Here is an 18,244-nt window from a genome sequence, read left to right on the forward strand (position 1 = left end):
ACAAGCAATAGCCAATAGGCAAGGGTCACTGCCGAGCTTCCCCAGCCACCGCTCACCTATCAGGGGCCTGGGAGCCGATGCTTCCGGTCCCCGCTCAGGGCTTCGGACGCGGTCTGTGAGCAGGTAGGGCCCCGGGGAGAGTGATTTTCGGTGGGGCAGTGAGACCAAAGGTATTTTTCTTTCCACTGCTTCCCGGCCTGGCTGTTGTGGGGAGGCTGTAGGTGGGCGGGGAGGGAGGTGGAAGGACAGGCACTTTGGGGGAGGGGGGAGAAGAGGAAGTGTCACAAGTGTGCGGAGAGGATGGAGAGAATGGTGGGGGTCCGCGTGCGAGGGCTGGCGGATGCGGACGAGCCGGGGGGTGGGTTTAAAACCAGAGAGTATATTCCCTGTGACTCACGAGTGAAACTTCTGGGAATATATCCTAAGGAAGCCATTCAAAATGAAAAACATGCTTTATGCATAAACACCTTTATCCCAGCGTTATTTATAAAAGGATAAAGTTGGCTCTAACCAGGTATCTCACCAGTAAGGAAAAATTATGGAACTTCCTCAACAGTGAGGAAAAGTGAATATTAAGTGGCTTCTAAAAATAATTTATAAAGTCTTTAAATAACATGGGGAAATCCTAATATATAAAGTGAAGTGAAAAGATCGTGATATGTAATTGTACAGTATGATTGAAAAAGTTTAACCCAAACTGCATAGAAAAATATCTGGAGGGATGTAGTCATAATTTTCTTTGATGAATATTTTTGTGTGTGTGAATTTACCTTTTGACTTTTTTTTTTTTTTTTTTTGCGGTACACGGGCCTCTCACTGTTGTGGCCTCTCCCGTTGCGGAGCACAGGCTCCGGACGCGCAGGTTCAGCGGCCATGGCTCACGGGCCTAGCCACTCCGCGGCATGTGGGATCTTCCCGGAACGGGGCACGAACCCGCGCCCCCTGCACCGGCAGGCGGACTCTCAACCACTGCGCCACCAGGGAAGCCCTTTTGACCTTTTTTAAAAAAAATTTATTGGAGTGTAGTTGATTTAAAATGTTGTGTTAGTTTCTGCTGTACAGCAAAATGAATCAGTTATACACATACATATATCCGCTCTTTTTTTTAGATTCTTTTCCCATATAGGTCATTACAGAGTACTGAGTAGAGTTCCCTGTGCTATACAGTAAGTCCTTATTAGTTATCTATTTTATATATGGTAGTGTGTATATGTCAATCCCAATCTCCCAATTTATCCCTTCCCCTCCCCCCTTTCCTCCCTGGTAACTATGTTTGTTTTCTACATCTGTGCCTCTATTTCTGTTTTGTAAATAAGTTAGTTCATTTGTACCATTTTTTAAGATCCAACATATAAGCGATATCATATGGGGATTTGTCTTTCTCTAACTTACTTCACTCAGTATGACAATCTCTAGGTCCTTTTCACCTTTCTTGTGTGCTAATTTAAAACAACAATAAGGGCTTCCCTGGTGGCGCAGTGGTTAAGAATCCGCCTGCCCATGCAGGGGACTCGGGTTCGATCCCTGGTCCGGGAAGATCCCAGATGCTGCAGAGCAGCTAAGCCCGTGCACCACAGCTACTGGAGCCCGTGCTCCGCAACAAGAGAAGCCACCACAATGAGAAGCCCACACACCGCAACAAAGAGAGCCCCCACTAGCCGCAACTAAAGAAAGCGCGTGTGCAGCAACGGATACACAATGCAGCCAAAAAAATAAAAAATTTAAAAAACCAAAATAACAATAATAAGTGTAAAAAACTTGGAATTATTTTATAGTGAAAACAATAAATTTAGAAAAACAATTTGGGGAACATGTAACTGTTTAAACCTACTGGAAGTGTTCCATTTCACCTGAGCCCCTTGATTCTCACTATGAGTTGTATTTAAAGAAGATTAAAAACAAGAATTAAATGGCCATAGACTGAGCACCAGATCCTGCTTCTGACCACCTCTCCCCTGAATTAACATAGTCAGCTTTTCTCTTCCTAAAACAACCAGGGCTCCTGATTTGAGAAATCTTATAGTCTGAGGGTTGAGAGACCAACAGGTATACAGTTAGCTTCAGGCAAATTGTAAATATTTTAAAACATACAAAATAATTGGGGAGTACCAGAAGGTCATTTCAGCCTTTGTCCTCTTGGCTCTCTGATCTTTTAACTACCAACTCTATAACAGTGACTCCCAAATCCTTACCTCTGACTGCCTGAGGTGCAGTGCTACCCTATAAACATCTTAAATGAAGCACATCTAATACTAAACTTATCACACACTACACACTGTTCTTACCTTGGAAGCATTCTCTGTCTTCTTTATCTCTGATTAATGGTTCAGCAATTTCCCAAGCTAAAAATTTGCATGTTATCCTTAATTCTCCTTTCTTCCTCACCATTTACCCTACTTGATATCGATTTTATCTGCCTTAGAAATATCTCTTGAATCTGGCCCTCTTTCTCTACTGAAGTAGCTACAAACTTGGCTCACTTTCTCATCCTGACATTCAAACTATTCCATGGCCCATTATTAAACTTGTCAGCTTCCTAGTTTCTCAGGTCCATTCTGCACATTGTTGCATGAATGTGTGCTGGTTCCTCTAAATTCCAAATTATTCATCAGGGCCTTTATGATCAGGGAGATAAGGTTAGAAAGGTATAGCAATATAAGATAATTTAAGGCCTTCAATGCTTTGCTTAAACATTTTGGAAGAACTTTTATATGCACAGACTGGAGACTCATCAAAGGTATTTGAGCAGAAATGCAAAATTACCAGAGCTGTGACTTTTCTCAAGATAATTCTACCCAACACACAGAGTCCAGGCTCTGTGGGAAAGAAGAGACTGAAATGAAGAGGACTTCTTGCCCTACCCTACTACAAAGGAAGAGGTGGTCAGGACCCTGTCTAATAATGGGAGTAGAAAGGATTGGAAGAGATTTTTGTAATTATCATTGGGTTTTTGAGGAAATTTTTCATAATTTTTAGTTTTTAATTTTATTGAAGTATATTTGATTTACAATGTTGTGTTAGTTTCAGGTGTACAGCACAGTAATTCAGTATATATATATTATATATATATATTTTTTTTTTCAGATTCTTTTCCTTTATAGGTTATTACAGAATATAGAGTATAGTTCCCTGTGCTACACAGTAGGTCATTGTTGGTTATTTTTGGCTGTGTTGGTTCTTCGTTGCTGCGCACGGGCTTTCTCCAGTTGCAGCAAGCGGGGGCTACTCTTCATTGTGGTGCGCGGGTTTCTCATTGTGGTGGCTTCTCGTTGCGGAGCACAGGCTCTAGGCGTGCGGGCTTCAGTAGTTGTGGCACGTGGGCTCAGGAGTTGTGGCTCGCGGGCTCTAGAGCACAGGCTCAGGAGTTGTGGCACACGGGCTTAATTGCTCCGCGGCATGTGGGACCTTCCCGGACCAGGGGTTGAACCCGTGTCCCCTGCATCGGCAGGCGGACTCTCAACCACTGCGCCACCAGGGAAGCCCAAGTCTTTCTTTTAAATCTCTTAATTTTTGTTTTACACATTTGGATCTTTCATCTGTCTGGAAGGTGTTTTGTTATAAGATATGAAGGGCAAGTTTCTTAACTTTTTAGAGCTTCAGATCTGTTGTCTCTCACCTAAGAATAACAGTGCTACCCTCACAGGACTATTACAAGGGTTGTATTGGATTCTAGGTGACCAGCACCATGTGTGGCACATATTGGACATGTTTATTCCCTTCCTTGCCTTCTAATTTGCCCAGCAAATTCAGGCAGTATCTGGGTGTGTTTATAGAATATGGTCTGTTTTTGCATATTCAATAACAATGTCATCCTGATTTCCTCAGTTTTGACATGTCTCACATTTCACACCAAGGCTAACCCCAAAATTTTACCATCGAAATTGATGGAAGTTAGTAAGGCTCTACCATATTTTAAACTGGTGACAAACGGGGGTTTAAGTGTTGCCTTTTGCAACAGTGTTAGGAAGGAAATGAAATAAAGCATACTGACAAGAGTCAGATGTAAGCAATCTAAAAGAAAAATATACATGAAATAAAGTTATTTGAAAGCCTTAAAAATGAGGGTCTTTTAAAATATCTTGGATCCTTAATTGCAATAAAAATTATTACTCTTTCAAATAATATGATGCATTTTGTAATTAGGTTTTGGCATTTAACTTTACAAGATTTTAATCTTTATGCACACGTATGACCTTATTATATATGTAATTGTTACATATTCTGTTTACAGAAGGACTAGAGGCAGCCATCTATAGTATTGATCGACTCCATGATGAGTTGACTCATTTCTGGCCTTATGTGCATCTTGCATATTTTATTGGCTCTTTCTAATTCATCATAGTATCATAGTGAGGCTACAGTAAAAAACTGTGATTACAGTAACTTAAAGAGACACAGGGTCAGTAAGCATTTTTTGCTTACCTGATTTCTTATGAGTGGCTCGGAATTTTGAACCAAAAACTGCTACCATAAGCATTACTATTTTGCCTATATTGCTGATTTTTAGTATCCCAATTCTGTGATCAAGAAAGTTTGAACTAGAGATGCCCCAAATATACGTTTGGCTGCATAAATAGCCAACTGTTAAAAACCAGTATGGCTTCCCTTGTGGCGCAGTGGTTGAGAATCCACCTGCTGATGCAGGGGACACAGGTTCGCTCCCTCGTCCGGGAAGATCCCACATGCCACGGAGCAGCTAAGCCCATGCGCCACAACTACTGAGCCTGTGCTCTAGAGCCCGTGAGCCACAACTACTGAGCCCACACGCCACAACTACTGAAGCCCATGCACCTAGAGCCCATGCTCCACAGCAAGAGAAGCCACCACAATGAGAAGCCTGCACACCGCAATGAGGGGTGGCCCCCGCTCGCCACAACTAGAGAGGGCCCACGCACAGCAACAAAGACCCAATGCAGCCTATAAATAAATAAAATGAATTTTTAAAAATTAAAAAAAACAAACCAGTATTCCACAGAGGCAGTCATAGAATGAACCTGTGGAACAATAACAAAATCTGAAATTTCATCCCCATTATTAAAATTTTACTAAAACATTTTATTCATTAGGTTTCAAAAGTTTGACGTTATTTTGCGGGAAAAATAATTTCTCAGCACTGCCAGGCAGTCTTTTAATCTGTCAAATTCCTCCCATCCTTTTATCCTCTCACAATAATGACCTGTGAAAGGGCTAAGCCAGTTGTCTTGTAGAATGTACTACATCCTGAATTTGTCTGACTATATTCTCATGGTATAACTTCCTAATTATTTCAGATAACCTTTATCAGAAAGGATGGAGTTGGGAAAAGGAAAACTTCTCAGGACTGGACTGAATGCGTTGTATCAAGCAATACACCCAATTCACGGCCTTGCCTGGACTGATGGGAATCAGGTAGTCCTGACTGATTTACACCTTCACGGTGGAGAGGCCAAGTTTGGGGACTCAGCGGTCATTGGACAATTTGAACATGTGTATGGGGTGTCCTGGGGCCCACCTGATACAGCTGACACACCTGCTCTGCTTGCTGTCCAGCACAAGAAGCATGTCATTGTGTGGCAGCTGTGTCCTAGCACTACGGAGACAAGCAAATGGCTGATGTCTCAGACCTGTGAGATTAGACAGTCACTCCCTATCCTTCCCCAGGGCTGTGTGTGGCACCCAAAAAGTGCTGTCCTGACTGTGTTGACTGCACAGGATGTCTCCGTTTTCCATAATGTTCACTGGGACAGTTCCCAGGTCAAAGTGGACATCAGCACCCAAGGCCTCATTCACTGTGCATGTTGGACCCAGGATGGCCAGAGGCTGGTGGTGGCAGTAGGCAGCAGCGTGCATTCTTATATTTGGGACAGTGCTCAGAAGACTCTTCACAGGTGCTCCTTCCGCCCGATGTTTGATGTGGACAGCTACGTGCGCTCAATCGGAGCCACTGTGGACTCACAGGTCGCTATAGCCACTGAGCTTCCACTAGATAAGATTTGTGGCTTAAATGCATCTGGAACCTTTGAAGTTCCCCCTAGTAGTGAAGGCACTTGTCTGTATACTTTACCAGTTATTGACGCAGTTTCCTCTGAAACAAATTCTGAAACACTAGTTTCTCCCTTTTCTTCATCCCTTTCTGATCCTCTGGATCTAACTCATATACACTTTGACAGATCTAAATCTGAGGCTAGTTCTCTTATTTGTCTAAGAAAAAAGGACTGCTTGATAGGAACTGGCCTGGATTCTTCACACTTGGTCCTCTTGACCTTTGAGAAGGAGGTTACCCAGAACAGAAAAGTCACCATCCCAGGCATTCTGGTTCCTGATCTAATGGCGTTTAGTCTTAAAGCACAGGTAGTCGCAGTGGCTTCCAATACGTGTAATATAATTTTTATCTATTCTGTCATTCCATCATTTATGCCAAACATCCAGCAAATTCAGTTAGAGAGTAATGAAAGACCAAAAGGCCTAAGTTTCTTGACAGATAAATTATTGTTAATTTTGATAGGAAAACAGAAATCCACGGATTCGGCATTTCTTCCTTCTTCAAAGTCTGACCAGTATATGATTCGTTTGATTGTTAGAGAAGTTATGTTGGAAGAAGACTCTCCAATGACACTGAGTGAAAACCAGAGTGGTTACTCTGCTTTCAGTACTCCATTAAATAAAGCAAATAGAAAAAAGCTAATTGAAAGTCTTTCCCCAGGTTTTTGTCACCAAAACGGAGGGCTTTTGTTAACAGCTAATAGCAGCAGTCAAAGTGGAAGGCCTGGAAGAACCCTTATTCAAGAAATCAAAAGTCCTCCATCCAGTATCTGTGATGGCTCCACAGCCCTAGAAACTCTAGATGCCGGGCCTGTTAACCAGTCGGTAACACTGCCCGGACCCAGCGGCACACCAGACCACACCAGTACCGCGGGACCTCCTAACTTACAAGTGGAAAAGGAAACTTACCAGCTATCTAAGATACTGGAAATTTTATCTAGGAACCTGACTGAAGTGCAGCAGTGTCTTTCTGAACTCACAGACTTTCTACGTAATGGAAAGAAATCCTCTCCAGTGTATCCGCTCTCTCGGGATGTGCCTTATGTTCACATCACTTGCCAGGTAACTTCTCCTTTGAGGAGCTACCACTGGCTCCTGCAGCCAGTAGGTACTGCAAGAGAAATTTATTGATGAGGAAGTAGTATTCTAATTGAACTTCACTGACCTGGACATGTTATATTCAGGCAAGTTGTTATACCTCTCCAGGTTGGTTGGATGGGCACACATACCAGTATACACCGTGATTTTATCATGTGCATGGTGTGAAAACATGAATGATTGCACTCATTCTGGCAATCTATGTTTAGAAAAAAATTTTTTTAATTTATGCTGTTTCATTGCGAAAACCTTTTCCGTATGCAATTGCAGACACTCTTCTATTTATAAGAGAGCTTATAATAGCATAACAGCATAAGATTATAACAGCATCTTATAAAATGCTGTTATAAGAGAGGTCATAGTCATTAAAAATTTTTAATGCATCTGTTTATGCCTGTATACACAAACATTAAATATTATGTAAGTGGGATCATACCATATCTGTTTTTTTTTTTGTTTTTTTTTTTTTATTTTTTTTTTTCGGTATGCGGGCCTCTCACTGTTGTGGCCTCTCCCGTTGCGGAGCACAGGCTCCGGACGCGCAGGCCTAGCGGCCATGGCTCACGGGCTTAGCTGCTCCGCGGCATGTGGGATCTTCCCGGACCAGGGCACGAACCCGTGTCTCCTGCATCGGCAGGCAGATTCTCAACCACTGCGCCACCAGGGAAGCCCACCATATCTGTTTTTATCATGAACACTTTCCTTTCCCATCACACTTGGCCCTGCTTCTCCTCCCTGTAACCCACCTTAACTAGCAGCTTAATGTGGATCCTTTCATATTTTACTTCACACTCGTACAATCTTACACAGATCTTTGTATAGGTAGGTATATAGGTGCAGGGGTGTTGGTGGTGACTTTGTCATTGTTTTACAAAGATGGGATCATATGCTGCATTCTTTACTTCATGCTGGGATATGCTGTTTATTCAGCCTTTCCCTTGCTGATGGACATTCACTTTGTTTTCAGTTCTTAGGCACTCCAAATGGTGCTGCAATAGTATTCTCATATGTATCTATTTGTATTCATACTTTTATTTCTGTTGGCTTGGTTCCCAGAAGTGGAAGTGCAAGTTTGAAGCGTGTATATATATATACACACATATATATATGCTTCTACTTTTAATAGAGTTGACAGATTGCCTTTCAGAGATTTTTTACTAAACAATGCATCATCACATGTCCATCAGCGACCAATGAGACTGTCCTTTTCCTCACTTCCTCACCAATCTGGTGAGTGCAAAGTGGTATTTCACTTTTATTAATTTGTATTTCCTTTACTATTAGTGAATTTGAGTATGTTGTCATGTTTTGGGGCCAATTGAATGTGAATTGCGTTTTGCTCAATTTTTCTTATTGAGTTATCAGTTTACAAGAGCCTTTTTTATATTATAGAAGTTGATATATATGTAATAGTCTAGATTTTCTTGCAGTATTTTACTACACTGTTTTTACATTTAAGTTTTTAACCTTTATTAACACTTTCTGAAATTTAGATAACCAGTTGTGCTACCAACATTATTAAAAATCCATCTTTATCCTACTGAACTTGATCTACCACATTGGTCATATATAAACTTACATATACTGAGATCTAATTCTGGATTCTTACTGCAGCTACTGTAATGCTGGTCTCTTTATCTAGAACTTTAATAATACCACACTGATTTGATTACTGTGGACTTATATATCTTTGTTTTAAAAGATAGTTGCAGAAAGTTGGTATTGAAATCAATAACAAATAATGTGTAAATTACTATTTAAATAATGGTCAAAAGAGATATTTTAATTAGTTTTTTCATAAAACTACTGTTTGACTGACTCAAGGACATAGGTTTTTAAAAGACCCAAACACTAATTTTAAATTGAATTAAAAAATTTTTAGTATAAAAAATTTCAAACACATAAAATATATTTTTTATTATGAAAAATTGTAAACATATAGAAAGAGAATACCAATGAAACCCTATTTATATCTATCACCTGGATTTCATGGTTGTTAACATTTTACCATATTTGCTTCTTTTTTTTGTTTTCTAAAATATTTTTCTAATTAGAGGCATCATGGTGTTTCACCCATAAGTATTTTGGGATATTGTTCTAAAGTGTAAGCACATTTTCTTTAATTATCACTGTACCATTATCATACTTGATAACATTAACAAGAATTACTTCATATCATCTAATACCTAGTTCTTATTCAAATTCCTAAATTGTCCCCCAAACCGGTTAAATCACAAATAAATCAGTTAAAAATCAGTTAAGTCACTGATATAAAAAATTTTTTTAAATTAATTTCACAACCACATTAGGGATCTTAGTTATATTATGTACCAAAGCTAATTGAAACAAATATTTATAAACATTTAACATCCCAATCCTAGATTTTTGAAGAGGATTTTTCCCACATTGTCTTCAGCCAAAACAAATATTTAAATGGCTTTATTAACTACATGAAGTTTTCAGTGTATTTTCAATAAACAGATTTTTTATTTTTAAAAATTATAGTACTTTATAAGTGTGAAATCTAGTTTGGATTTTTTTTTTCCTTCCATGACTTTTCAAATATTTTTTCTTTTTTCCCTTTTTATTTCTCTTTTGAATAGGCAATTCATTTACTTGCTTTAAAAAACAAAACATTCTTTTAATAGAAAGGTATATACTGAGAAGTCTTAGTTTCACCCCATCCTTGTTCAGCTTGTTCCCCTCACCTCATATAGTTAACCATTTTTATTTTTATTACTTTATTCAGATATTAGCAGATCTTACTATTTATTTTTATTTTTCCTTTTGTTACACAAAAGGTAAGATACTATATACAATGTTCTGCATCTTTTTCCATTTAGTTACATAGTCTCAAGAACTCTCTGTATCAGCACACAGAGCTTTTTAAATTTTTTTTACAAATACATAGTATTTTTTTTTCCTAATTACAAAAGTAATGTATGCTCATTGAAGAAAAAATTTAACCGATTAAATATATTTAAGCATATTTAATGTTTGTTTATTGGTTTTTTAATATAAGCATATTTAATATAAGCATAAGCATATTTAATGTTTGTTTATTGGTTTTGTTGGCCACCCTGCGTGGCTTCTGGGATCTTAGTTCCCCAACCAGGAATCGAACCTGGGCTTTCAGCAGTGAAAACGCAGAGTCCTAATCCCTGGACCACAGGGAATTCCCAAGAATATTTAATGTTGAAAGTAAAAATTCTTCATAACCAAGCCCGTAGAGAAAACCACAGGGATAGTTAGTAATGGAAGTATTTATTCCATTTTTTTCTATGCATTTACTAAAACCTTTGTCGATCTAAAAGATATAATGTGTAATTGTTTGATTTTATTTTTCTAGATAGATTATTTATTTATTTATTTATTTATTTATTTATTTACCTTTGGCTGCGTTGGGTCTTCATTGCTGCGCACAGGCTTTCTCTAGTTGCAGCGAGCAGGGGCTACTCTTCATTGTGGTGCTCAGGCTTCTCATTGCAGCGGCTTCTCTTGTTGCAGAGCACAGGCTCTAGGTGCACAGGCTTCAGTAGTTGTGGCATGTGAGCTCAGTAGTTGTGGCGCATGGGTTTAGTTGCTCTGCGGCATGTGAGATCTTCCCGGACCAGGGCTCAAGCCCGTGTGGCCTGCATTGGCAGGCGGATTCTTAACTACTGCACCACCAGGGAAGTCCCTAAATAGATTATTTTATCAAACAATATATACTTTTTTACAAATATTTTTACAAATATTTATATTTGTAAATGCATTTTTTTAAGTATAAAGAAATGTGGTTTTTGCCTTTCAAGTCTTCAGTTTCTCAGTTTATAATGAGCTAGTTCAGCCAAGCTGTTATCAGTAAGTACTTCTGGAGGTAGAATTTTGGGAACTTTACTTTCTGCATTATAAATTTCTGTTTTCTTTATGTTGAGCATATATTTCTTTTGTAATGAGAAAAGTAAAAGAAAAACAAAAGCAATGAAGAGTTTTTCCTCCTATAATATCAGAAGCCACATTTCATAAGAGTTAAGATGAATAATTAGTTGCTTACGGCCCTTACAGTTTATTCATGTGCTATATCTTTTAAAGTGTTATTACATAGTAGACATACATCTTTTGAGCTGTTCATCCTATCACAAATGGAGTACAGTTTACCTTTTATCGTTGAAATTATTTTTCTTAGTAGTCAGAAAATGAGTAGTGATAACTTTAACAAGAAAATAAGTTAGACACATAACTTATAAAACTTTAAGAAATGCTTCCATGAAGATATTGTCTCATAATATAGAATTAGAAGTTATATTTTTTATTCTGTGTTCTATGGATATATCTTTGGACTCAATGTGTCTTAAATTAGAGCTATAATTGTTCTATATTTTCTTTCTCTGTGGATATTTGCAAACATTTTCAAAGATACGTTAATTTTTAATATAACTTTTTAAAATTTAAAAATCACTGTTATTTGTACTTTTTCTAAGCTAAGTGAATTTTTACCGCAGTTTGTTTATTTTACTTATGCAAATCCTCTGCTACTCCACTACTTAGGGCAGTCTTTCTTGGCATTTTTTCCCTAATAAAGAAAACGTAAACTTCTTAGTTATACAGGCATACCTAGTTTTATTGCACTTCAGAGAGATTGTGTTTTTTACAGATTGAAGGTTTGTGGCAACCCTGCGTTGTCAGATGATAGTTAGCATTTTTTAGCAATAAAGCATTTTAAAATTAAAGTATGTACATTATTTCATTAGACATATGCATCTGTACACTTAAATGGACTATAGAATATGAATTAGGAAACCAAAAACTTTCATGTGGCTCACTTTACTGTGATACTAGCTTTATTGCAGTGGTCTGGAACCAAACCTGCAGTATCTCCAAGGTACACCTGTTTCTAAAACAGCCAAGCAGTTGCTCCTCACCATCAGATTTTCTCTCAGGCTGCCATCCATCATCCTGTAGTGTTATTAGTCACGTCTTAGGAAAGCCAGTTCCTAGCAATAAGGACATAACGCTGGGGAAGAACAAAGCAAAAGGAAATTAGGGGTTGTGTTTTGTCTGATTCTTTAGTTGTGTTAAATGATGCAGCAAAAAGCTCCTTATTTAAAACTGAAGTCTAGTTGATAGCGGTAATAGATAAGAATTTTTAAAACTACACATTCTATTCTTAGGAAATGTTAACTCCATTGCTTCTGCCATCAGTTTAACAACTTTTATTTTTATATTTGAAGAAATCTTATTTTTTAGGTCCTGTTGTAGAAAAAAGAGCCATGCTTCTCTGCAACGGCAAGCTAAGACTCAGTACAGTTCAGCAGACTTTTGGCCTCTCTCTTATTGAAATGCTGCATGGTAGGTAAAATTCAGAAATTGACTCTACCTGACACCCCCTCCCTCTATTTTGTAACTTTCACTGGTAATGAAAATGAAGTGTACCAACCATTCAGTGATTCATTAGATAGTTAAAAAGTATTATTAATTGCCTATTGTATGCCCAGGTCTATTATAGGTGCCAAAATACATGGAAAATATGGGTTCTACCCTTAAGGAACTTACAACCTAGCTGGAAAACCTAAATGTACACATGAAAAAACCAAATAGAGTTATGAAGCAATATATAACAGCTGCAAGGAAATAACATAAAAACCTCATATATACTTGTTGCACTAAAACATAAAGATCATAGCATTGCAGAATATTTCTTTTGTGTGTGTGGGTGGGTGTTTTATATATACATTTTTTTTTCAATATTCTTTTCCACTATGGTTTATCACAGGACACTGAATATAGTTCTCTGTGCTATACAGTAGACTTTGTTGTTTTCCTTTTTATTTTTGGCCATGCCATGCAGCTTGTAGGATCTCAGTTCCCCAACCAGGGACTGAACCCTGGCCATGGCAGTGAAAGCCCAGAATTCTAGCCACTAGGCCACCAGGGAACTCCCACAGAATATTTCTTAAAGGAATTGTCATTTTAATATGCAGCAGACTTGTGGACATGAAGGATACTCCTAGGTGGCAAGGGACTGAGTCATGCCTGCGTTCTATCCAATGGAGAGCATGGCGGTTTTCTTATGCCTGAGTCTTCAGGACACCCACTACACTGAACATAGAATTTTGTTTCATCTTTTCCCCCTTAACATTGTAGCATCAGCATTTTTCTATTTTGACACATGCATTTATGATATGACTTCATAACTGTTATTTTTACTGGGTTAATAGTCTATCCTGGGCGTACCATATATTTTTTTCCTTCCAGTTTTATTGAGATATAATTGACATACAGCACTGTATAAATTTAGTGTACAACATAATGATTTGACTTAAATGCATCATGAAATGATTATCACCGTAAGTTAGTGAACATCCATCATCTCATATAGATAGAAACAACTTTTTTCCTTGTGATGAGGATTTACTCTTTTATGGTTTTTTTTTTTTTTTTTTTTTTTTTTTTTTTGCGGTATGCGGGCCTCTCACTGTTGTGGCCTCTCCCGTTGCGGAGCACAGGCTCCGGACACGCAGGCCCAGTGGCCATGGCTCACGGGCTTAGTCGCTCCGCGGCATGTGGGATCCTCCCGGACCAGGGCACGATCCCGTGTCTCCTGCATCGGCAGGCGGACTCTCAACCACTGCGCCACCAGGGAAGCCCTGGATTTACTCTTTTAATACCATATTTTACTTGGCCATGTTTTCTTTGACATTTAGGTGGTTTCCAATTTTTCATTATCATAAATAACCCTAATAAAAACCTCTCTGCATATTTTACATGTTTTTGGAAAGTGTAGATTTTTAGAAGTGAAATTACAGGGTCAACAGGTGAGACACAGCAGACTCGAAGGAACCAGAGAAAGTCCAGGTATGTATTATGCTAGTGGCCCTAGGTTACCCCAGAACAAACTATTTAGGATTATCTGGGCCATTCTAGTCTAGCTCTAGTCAGCTCAGCCTCCTTTGGTGTCTAGAGGCTGGTATGGATCTCAAGAATATAGAAGTTTCCTCCAAAGAGTAGCTTTTCCCAACTTTACATAGTTTTTGGAGAAACTGCTTAACAGCATGTATTGATATATAAGTTAGGAACACCATACACCCCTAACACCGGTGTGCACACATGCACACACAAGCTCAAATGCATAGCACTGAGTGATTAATGCCTAACCTGGATGAAAATACATGTCCCTTAGCTATGCCTGTCATCAACATCCCCTTGCTGCCATGTAACCTGACCTTAAGTTTATACCGGGTCCCTCCATCTCCCCATTCTCTGTAATGTCTTGTGATGGTTAGGTTCATCAACTACTACATTGTTTTCCTCAAAAAAGTCGTATTTGTCATATTTTTCTTGATAGAATAAGACAGAATATCTTAAATTGCCTATGTGTTTATTTTACTTTGCAGACTCCCACTGGATCCTTCTCTGTGCTGATAGTGAAGGCTTCATCCCCTTAACTTTCACAGCCACACAGGAAATAGTCATAAGAGATGGTAGGTCAAATGACTTTAGGGGCCCTGTCTCTTGAAGCCTTTTAGAGACATACTGCCCAAAGCGTAGATGCCACTGGCTGTTCTAACCACTTTGGCGGTATAGTCTGATTCTTGTTTGCAGAATATTTGCTGCACAGCCTTTCAGATGAGGTTATTACAAGCAAGATCTGTTTTCTGAGGTGGACGCTCCCCAGCTGGGATTTGTACTGTCGCTGGGAGGTGAAGAACTTGCCATGGCTGGCTCGGCCACCTCTCCCCCGAGGCTGACATTGCCTACTCTCAGCAGAGCCCAGTCTTTGGTAGATGGCTCAGAAAGTGGTTATTTATGTATCCATAACTGTGTGGTTTTGTCTAAGGGCAGAATTCCTGGCGCAAAGCGATTTTATGGTGCCATATGGATTGTGTTTTATGGTTTCTCTGAGGTTTTTTGTCCCTTGCCCAAAACAGTGTTAAAGCCCTTAGAAGCACTTAAAAGGTACCTCAGCATTGTCATAAATCTTTTTCTTGGCTTAAAGTTGAGTGTGAGGAGTGCTGGAGAACATCTGCTGCAGCCTATCTTTTTACCCCAAACGAGCAGGAATCAGCAGAGCTCAAAGGAAGACAAAAAATCAATTGACTTCTGCTCCCAGGGCTACCTAGAACGGAAAGTAGCTCTCATGTTGGCTGGACCTCCCAGGATTTAAACCTAACCCTCTTGCTTCCCTAGAAAATTCTGGCTGACATAGTTCCAGGTACTCCTAAAAACTGTCCCTGGGCAAATTTCAAATGAAATTTCAAGTGCTTTGACTCCCTCTGGACCTCACTTGAGTGTGTCCTGATGTTACTAGTAAAATGCTCAGCATAGGTGAGGGCTACAGCATGATTTGCGCTGTTGCCATTCATGATTTTCTCTGTGATAGGTTACCCACCCCCCATTGTTGGGATCATAAAAATGTCCTATTTTTTCCCCAGTAATCAACTCCCTTAAATTGTCACTTTAATTTTGATGTTTTTCTTCCCCTCCCCCAGATTCAAGTCTTAGGGACCAGCATAGAATCTGCTAGAGAAAGTATTTCAGAAAGTTGGAGGTTTCACTGAATCTGAGATAGTTTATTATAATTATGGGCTAAAGCGCCAGCTTAGCATAGTGGAAGGAGCCCTGATTCCAGCTTCAGATAGACTCACCTTTTCTCACTGCCTTCAGACAGTCATAAGCTTCAGTCACTGCAGCATAACGAATGGATCAGTGTGTAGCTGGTCAGAGCACATCTGCAGATAAATTGTTTCAGCCATAGGAGCTCAGATGCATAAAAGCTCAAGTGCATCTTTTTCACCCTTTCTTTTAAAATCATCTGGAAAGAAATATTGTGTACCCTTGAAGACTCCTGTTGGTGTGTTACAGTTTATGAAGGTGGAGCTGGGATAGGGAAGAAGCGAGGCCCACTTTGTGATTGAAATGCATTAGAGGAGCTGCTGGGATAATGGAAGTGGAGCCCCCTTGTCTGGAATCAGTTGCCTGAGAGCATTGGCTAAGGACAGTCTGAGGCCTGCTTCCATTTTCAAAGAAAGTGTCTGGGTGGGGTGAAAGCACAGAACTGTGAAGCCTCAAGAGGGGGTCTGGGGTACCCCATAGTGAGATCAGTTTAGGCCCCGCACTCAAGGTGTATGTTATCATCATTTCCCTGGTCAGAATCCTGTGAATGAGTCTTCAATAAAATCACTAATGGTTGTTGTGGCTTTTGTGAATGTTTTGATGGTGTTTGCTTTGTGATTGTTGCTGATATAAAGGAATGTTCTTGATTTTACATATGTGTACATTGTCTTGTATTCCTTCTGGTGGACAGTTGAGAACATAAATTTTTGTTTTCCAGCTAGTCTGATTCCATGACAACTCTCAAACATAAGATGTTTCCTTGGCCTTTACTATTTAAAATCATTGGAATCATAGAAGATAATCCAGTATTTGTTGGTTTGGGGAGAGAAGGAAACAGGGAGAGAAGAGCTAAATTCTTTAAATTATTATTTAATGTTACATTGAGAATATTTTGCATAAAGACATTATTTATAAAATCCTATTTTGTGCCCACATTTAAAAAAATTTTGTACGGTATTATTTGATAAATGCAATAGATGTCAGGTGTAGGAAGGCTTAATAATAAAGTGAACCACCTACCACCTAATTTAAGAACCAGAACGTTACTAGGAACCATTCAAACTCCCTGTATATCCCTCCTGGATCCTTCTCCATAGAGGTGACTCCACCCCAGAGGTGACTAATCTCTAGATTGTTGTAAATTATCATTTCTTCATTTCTTTTCATTTTTTATTCTTAATTTTATTTTATTTTATTTTGGCCCCGCCGTGCAGCTTGCAGAATGTTAGTTCCCTGACCACGGATTGAACCACCTCAGTGAAAGCGCGGAGTCCTAACCATTAAACCACCAGGGAATTCCCTCTTTCTTTTTAAAAAGGAGTTTCACCATGATCACATATACACATTGGCCTAGATAATGTAATGTTTTTGAGCTTTATACAATGGTATTTTATTGTATGTACTCTTCTGCAACCTGCTTTTTTTTTTTCACTCAGTGTTGTTTCTTAGGTTCATACTCGTTATGTGTATGTTCTATTGCTTTCATTGTTTTAACTTACCACAATTTATCCATTTTCTTGCTGTGCACATTTGGATTGTTTCCTGGTTCTATTTTTGCGATTATAAACAATATTGCTTTGAATATTCTTATTAAATGTCTCCTGATGCAAGTGTTTGAAATGTCCCTCTAGGGCCTTTTATCTAGACGTGGAATTGCTGGAGCACAGGGTGTATGTAAATTCAAGCTATTTTCCAAGGTGATTATATCAATCTTTATTCCCAACAGCTCCTATTGCTCTATAGGCTCAAGGGTTCTTAATTTATGACCCTCCAATAATTATAAATGGTTTCTCCTTTAGCCAGATTTTTACTTCTGGACCAACAATGAAATTGAACATCTTTCATGTGTTTATTGGCCATTCCAGTTTTCTCTTTTGCAAAATGCCTGTTCTTGTCTTTTGCCCAACTTTCTATTGGGTTGTCTTTTTCTTGTCGAGTTGTAGGGATTCTCTTCTTTTTTTAAATTGAAGTATGGTTGATTTACAATATTATGTTACCAAGTTGTAGGGATCCTTTATGTATTCTAGATGTTGTTAGTATGTGGCTAATATCTTCACCCAGTTTGTGACTTGTCTTTTCTCTTCCTTGATGGTGTGTTTTACTGAACAAACATAGTTAATTTTAATGAAGTCACTTTTTTAAGTTGAAGTATACTTGATTTACAATGTAATGAAGTCACATTTATCTTTCCTTTATGAAAGTTTTGTCTTTCACATTTATTTCTTTAATCAACATTCTGTTGGGTACTTGAGTGGGACCCTCTGTAGATCTCCCAAGTTTTCTCTTGAGGAATAGCTCACTCCCCCACTATTCTGTCCTGCAAACTCTAGCCACTTTGGTCTCTTCCAGCTGTCTTCTCAACTCAGGGAGCCCTCTGGACTCTAAATTGGTTCTCTTCACTGTCATCTGGAAATTCTCAAGGCAGTAAACTGGGGCAGTTGTAAATTTCACCTCATTTGTTTCCCTTCTCTTAAGAGATTGCTCCTTTGTTGCCTGATGCCAGGGCCTTGAAAACTGTTGTTTCATATAT

General features: G+C 38.9%; 1 protein-coding gene across 3 annotated transcripts; it reads left to right on the plus strand.

Moving 5' to 3' along the window:
* Nucleotides 1-66: 66 nt before the first annotated feature.
* Nucleotides 67-16,366, plus strand: WDCP (WD repeat and coiled coil containing). Of its 3 annotated transcripts, XM_067008022.1 has the most exons (6): nt 85-123; nt 848-1,166; nt 5,271-7,083; nt 12,333-12,450; nt 14,496-14,582; nt 14,704-16,366. In XM_067008022.1, exons 3-6 carry the CDS (start codon nt 5,290-5,292, stop codon nt 14,847-14,849), a joined length of 2,145 nt encoding a protein of 714 aa, XP_066864123.1. In that variant the 5' UTR covers nt 85-123; nt 848-1,166; nt 5,271-5,289; the 3' UTR covers nt 14,850-16,366. The 3 variants fall into 3 exon arrangements, 2 of the variants coding, with proteins under 2 accessions (XP_066864122.1, XP_066864123.1); XR_010835619.1 differs by lacking the exon at nt 848-1,166 and having other exon boundaries at nt 67-123; nt 12,349-12,450; XM_067008021.1 differs by lacking the exon at nt 848-1,166 and having other exon boundaries at nt 67-123.
* The last annotated feature ends 1,878 nt before the right edge of the window (nt 16,367-18,244 follow it).

The sequence above is a fragment of the Kogia breviceps genome, chromosome 11 (assembly GCF_026419965.1).
Source record: "Kogia breviceps isolate mKogBre1 chromosome 11, mKogBre1 haplotype 1, whole genome shotgun sequence".
Classification (NCBI taxonomy): Eukaryota; Metazoa; Chordata; class Mammalia; order Artiodactyla; family Physeteridae; genus Kogia; species Kogia breviceps.

Coding starts and splice junctions, on each gene's coding strand:
- WDCP (XM_067008021.1), top strand. CDS start 5,290: ATGGAGTTGGGAAAAGGAAAACTTCTCAGGACTGGACTGAATGCGTTG. Junction 7,084..12,332: donor ATGTTCACATCACTTGCCAG/GTAACTTCTCCT, acceptor TTATATTTGAAG/AAATCTTATTTTTTAGGTCC. Junction 12,451..14,495: donor TCTTATTGAAATGCTGCATG/GTAGGTAAAATT, acceptor TTTACTTTGCAG/ACTCCCACTGGATCCTTCTC.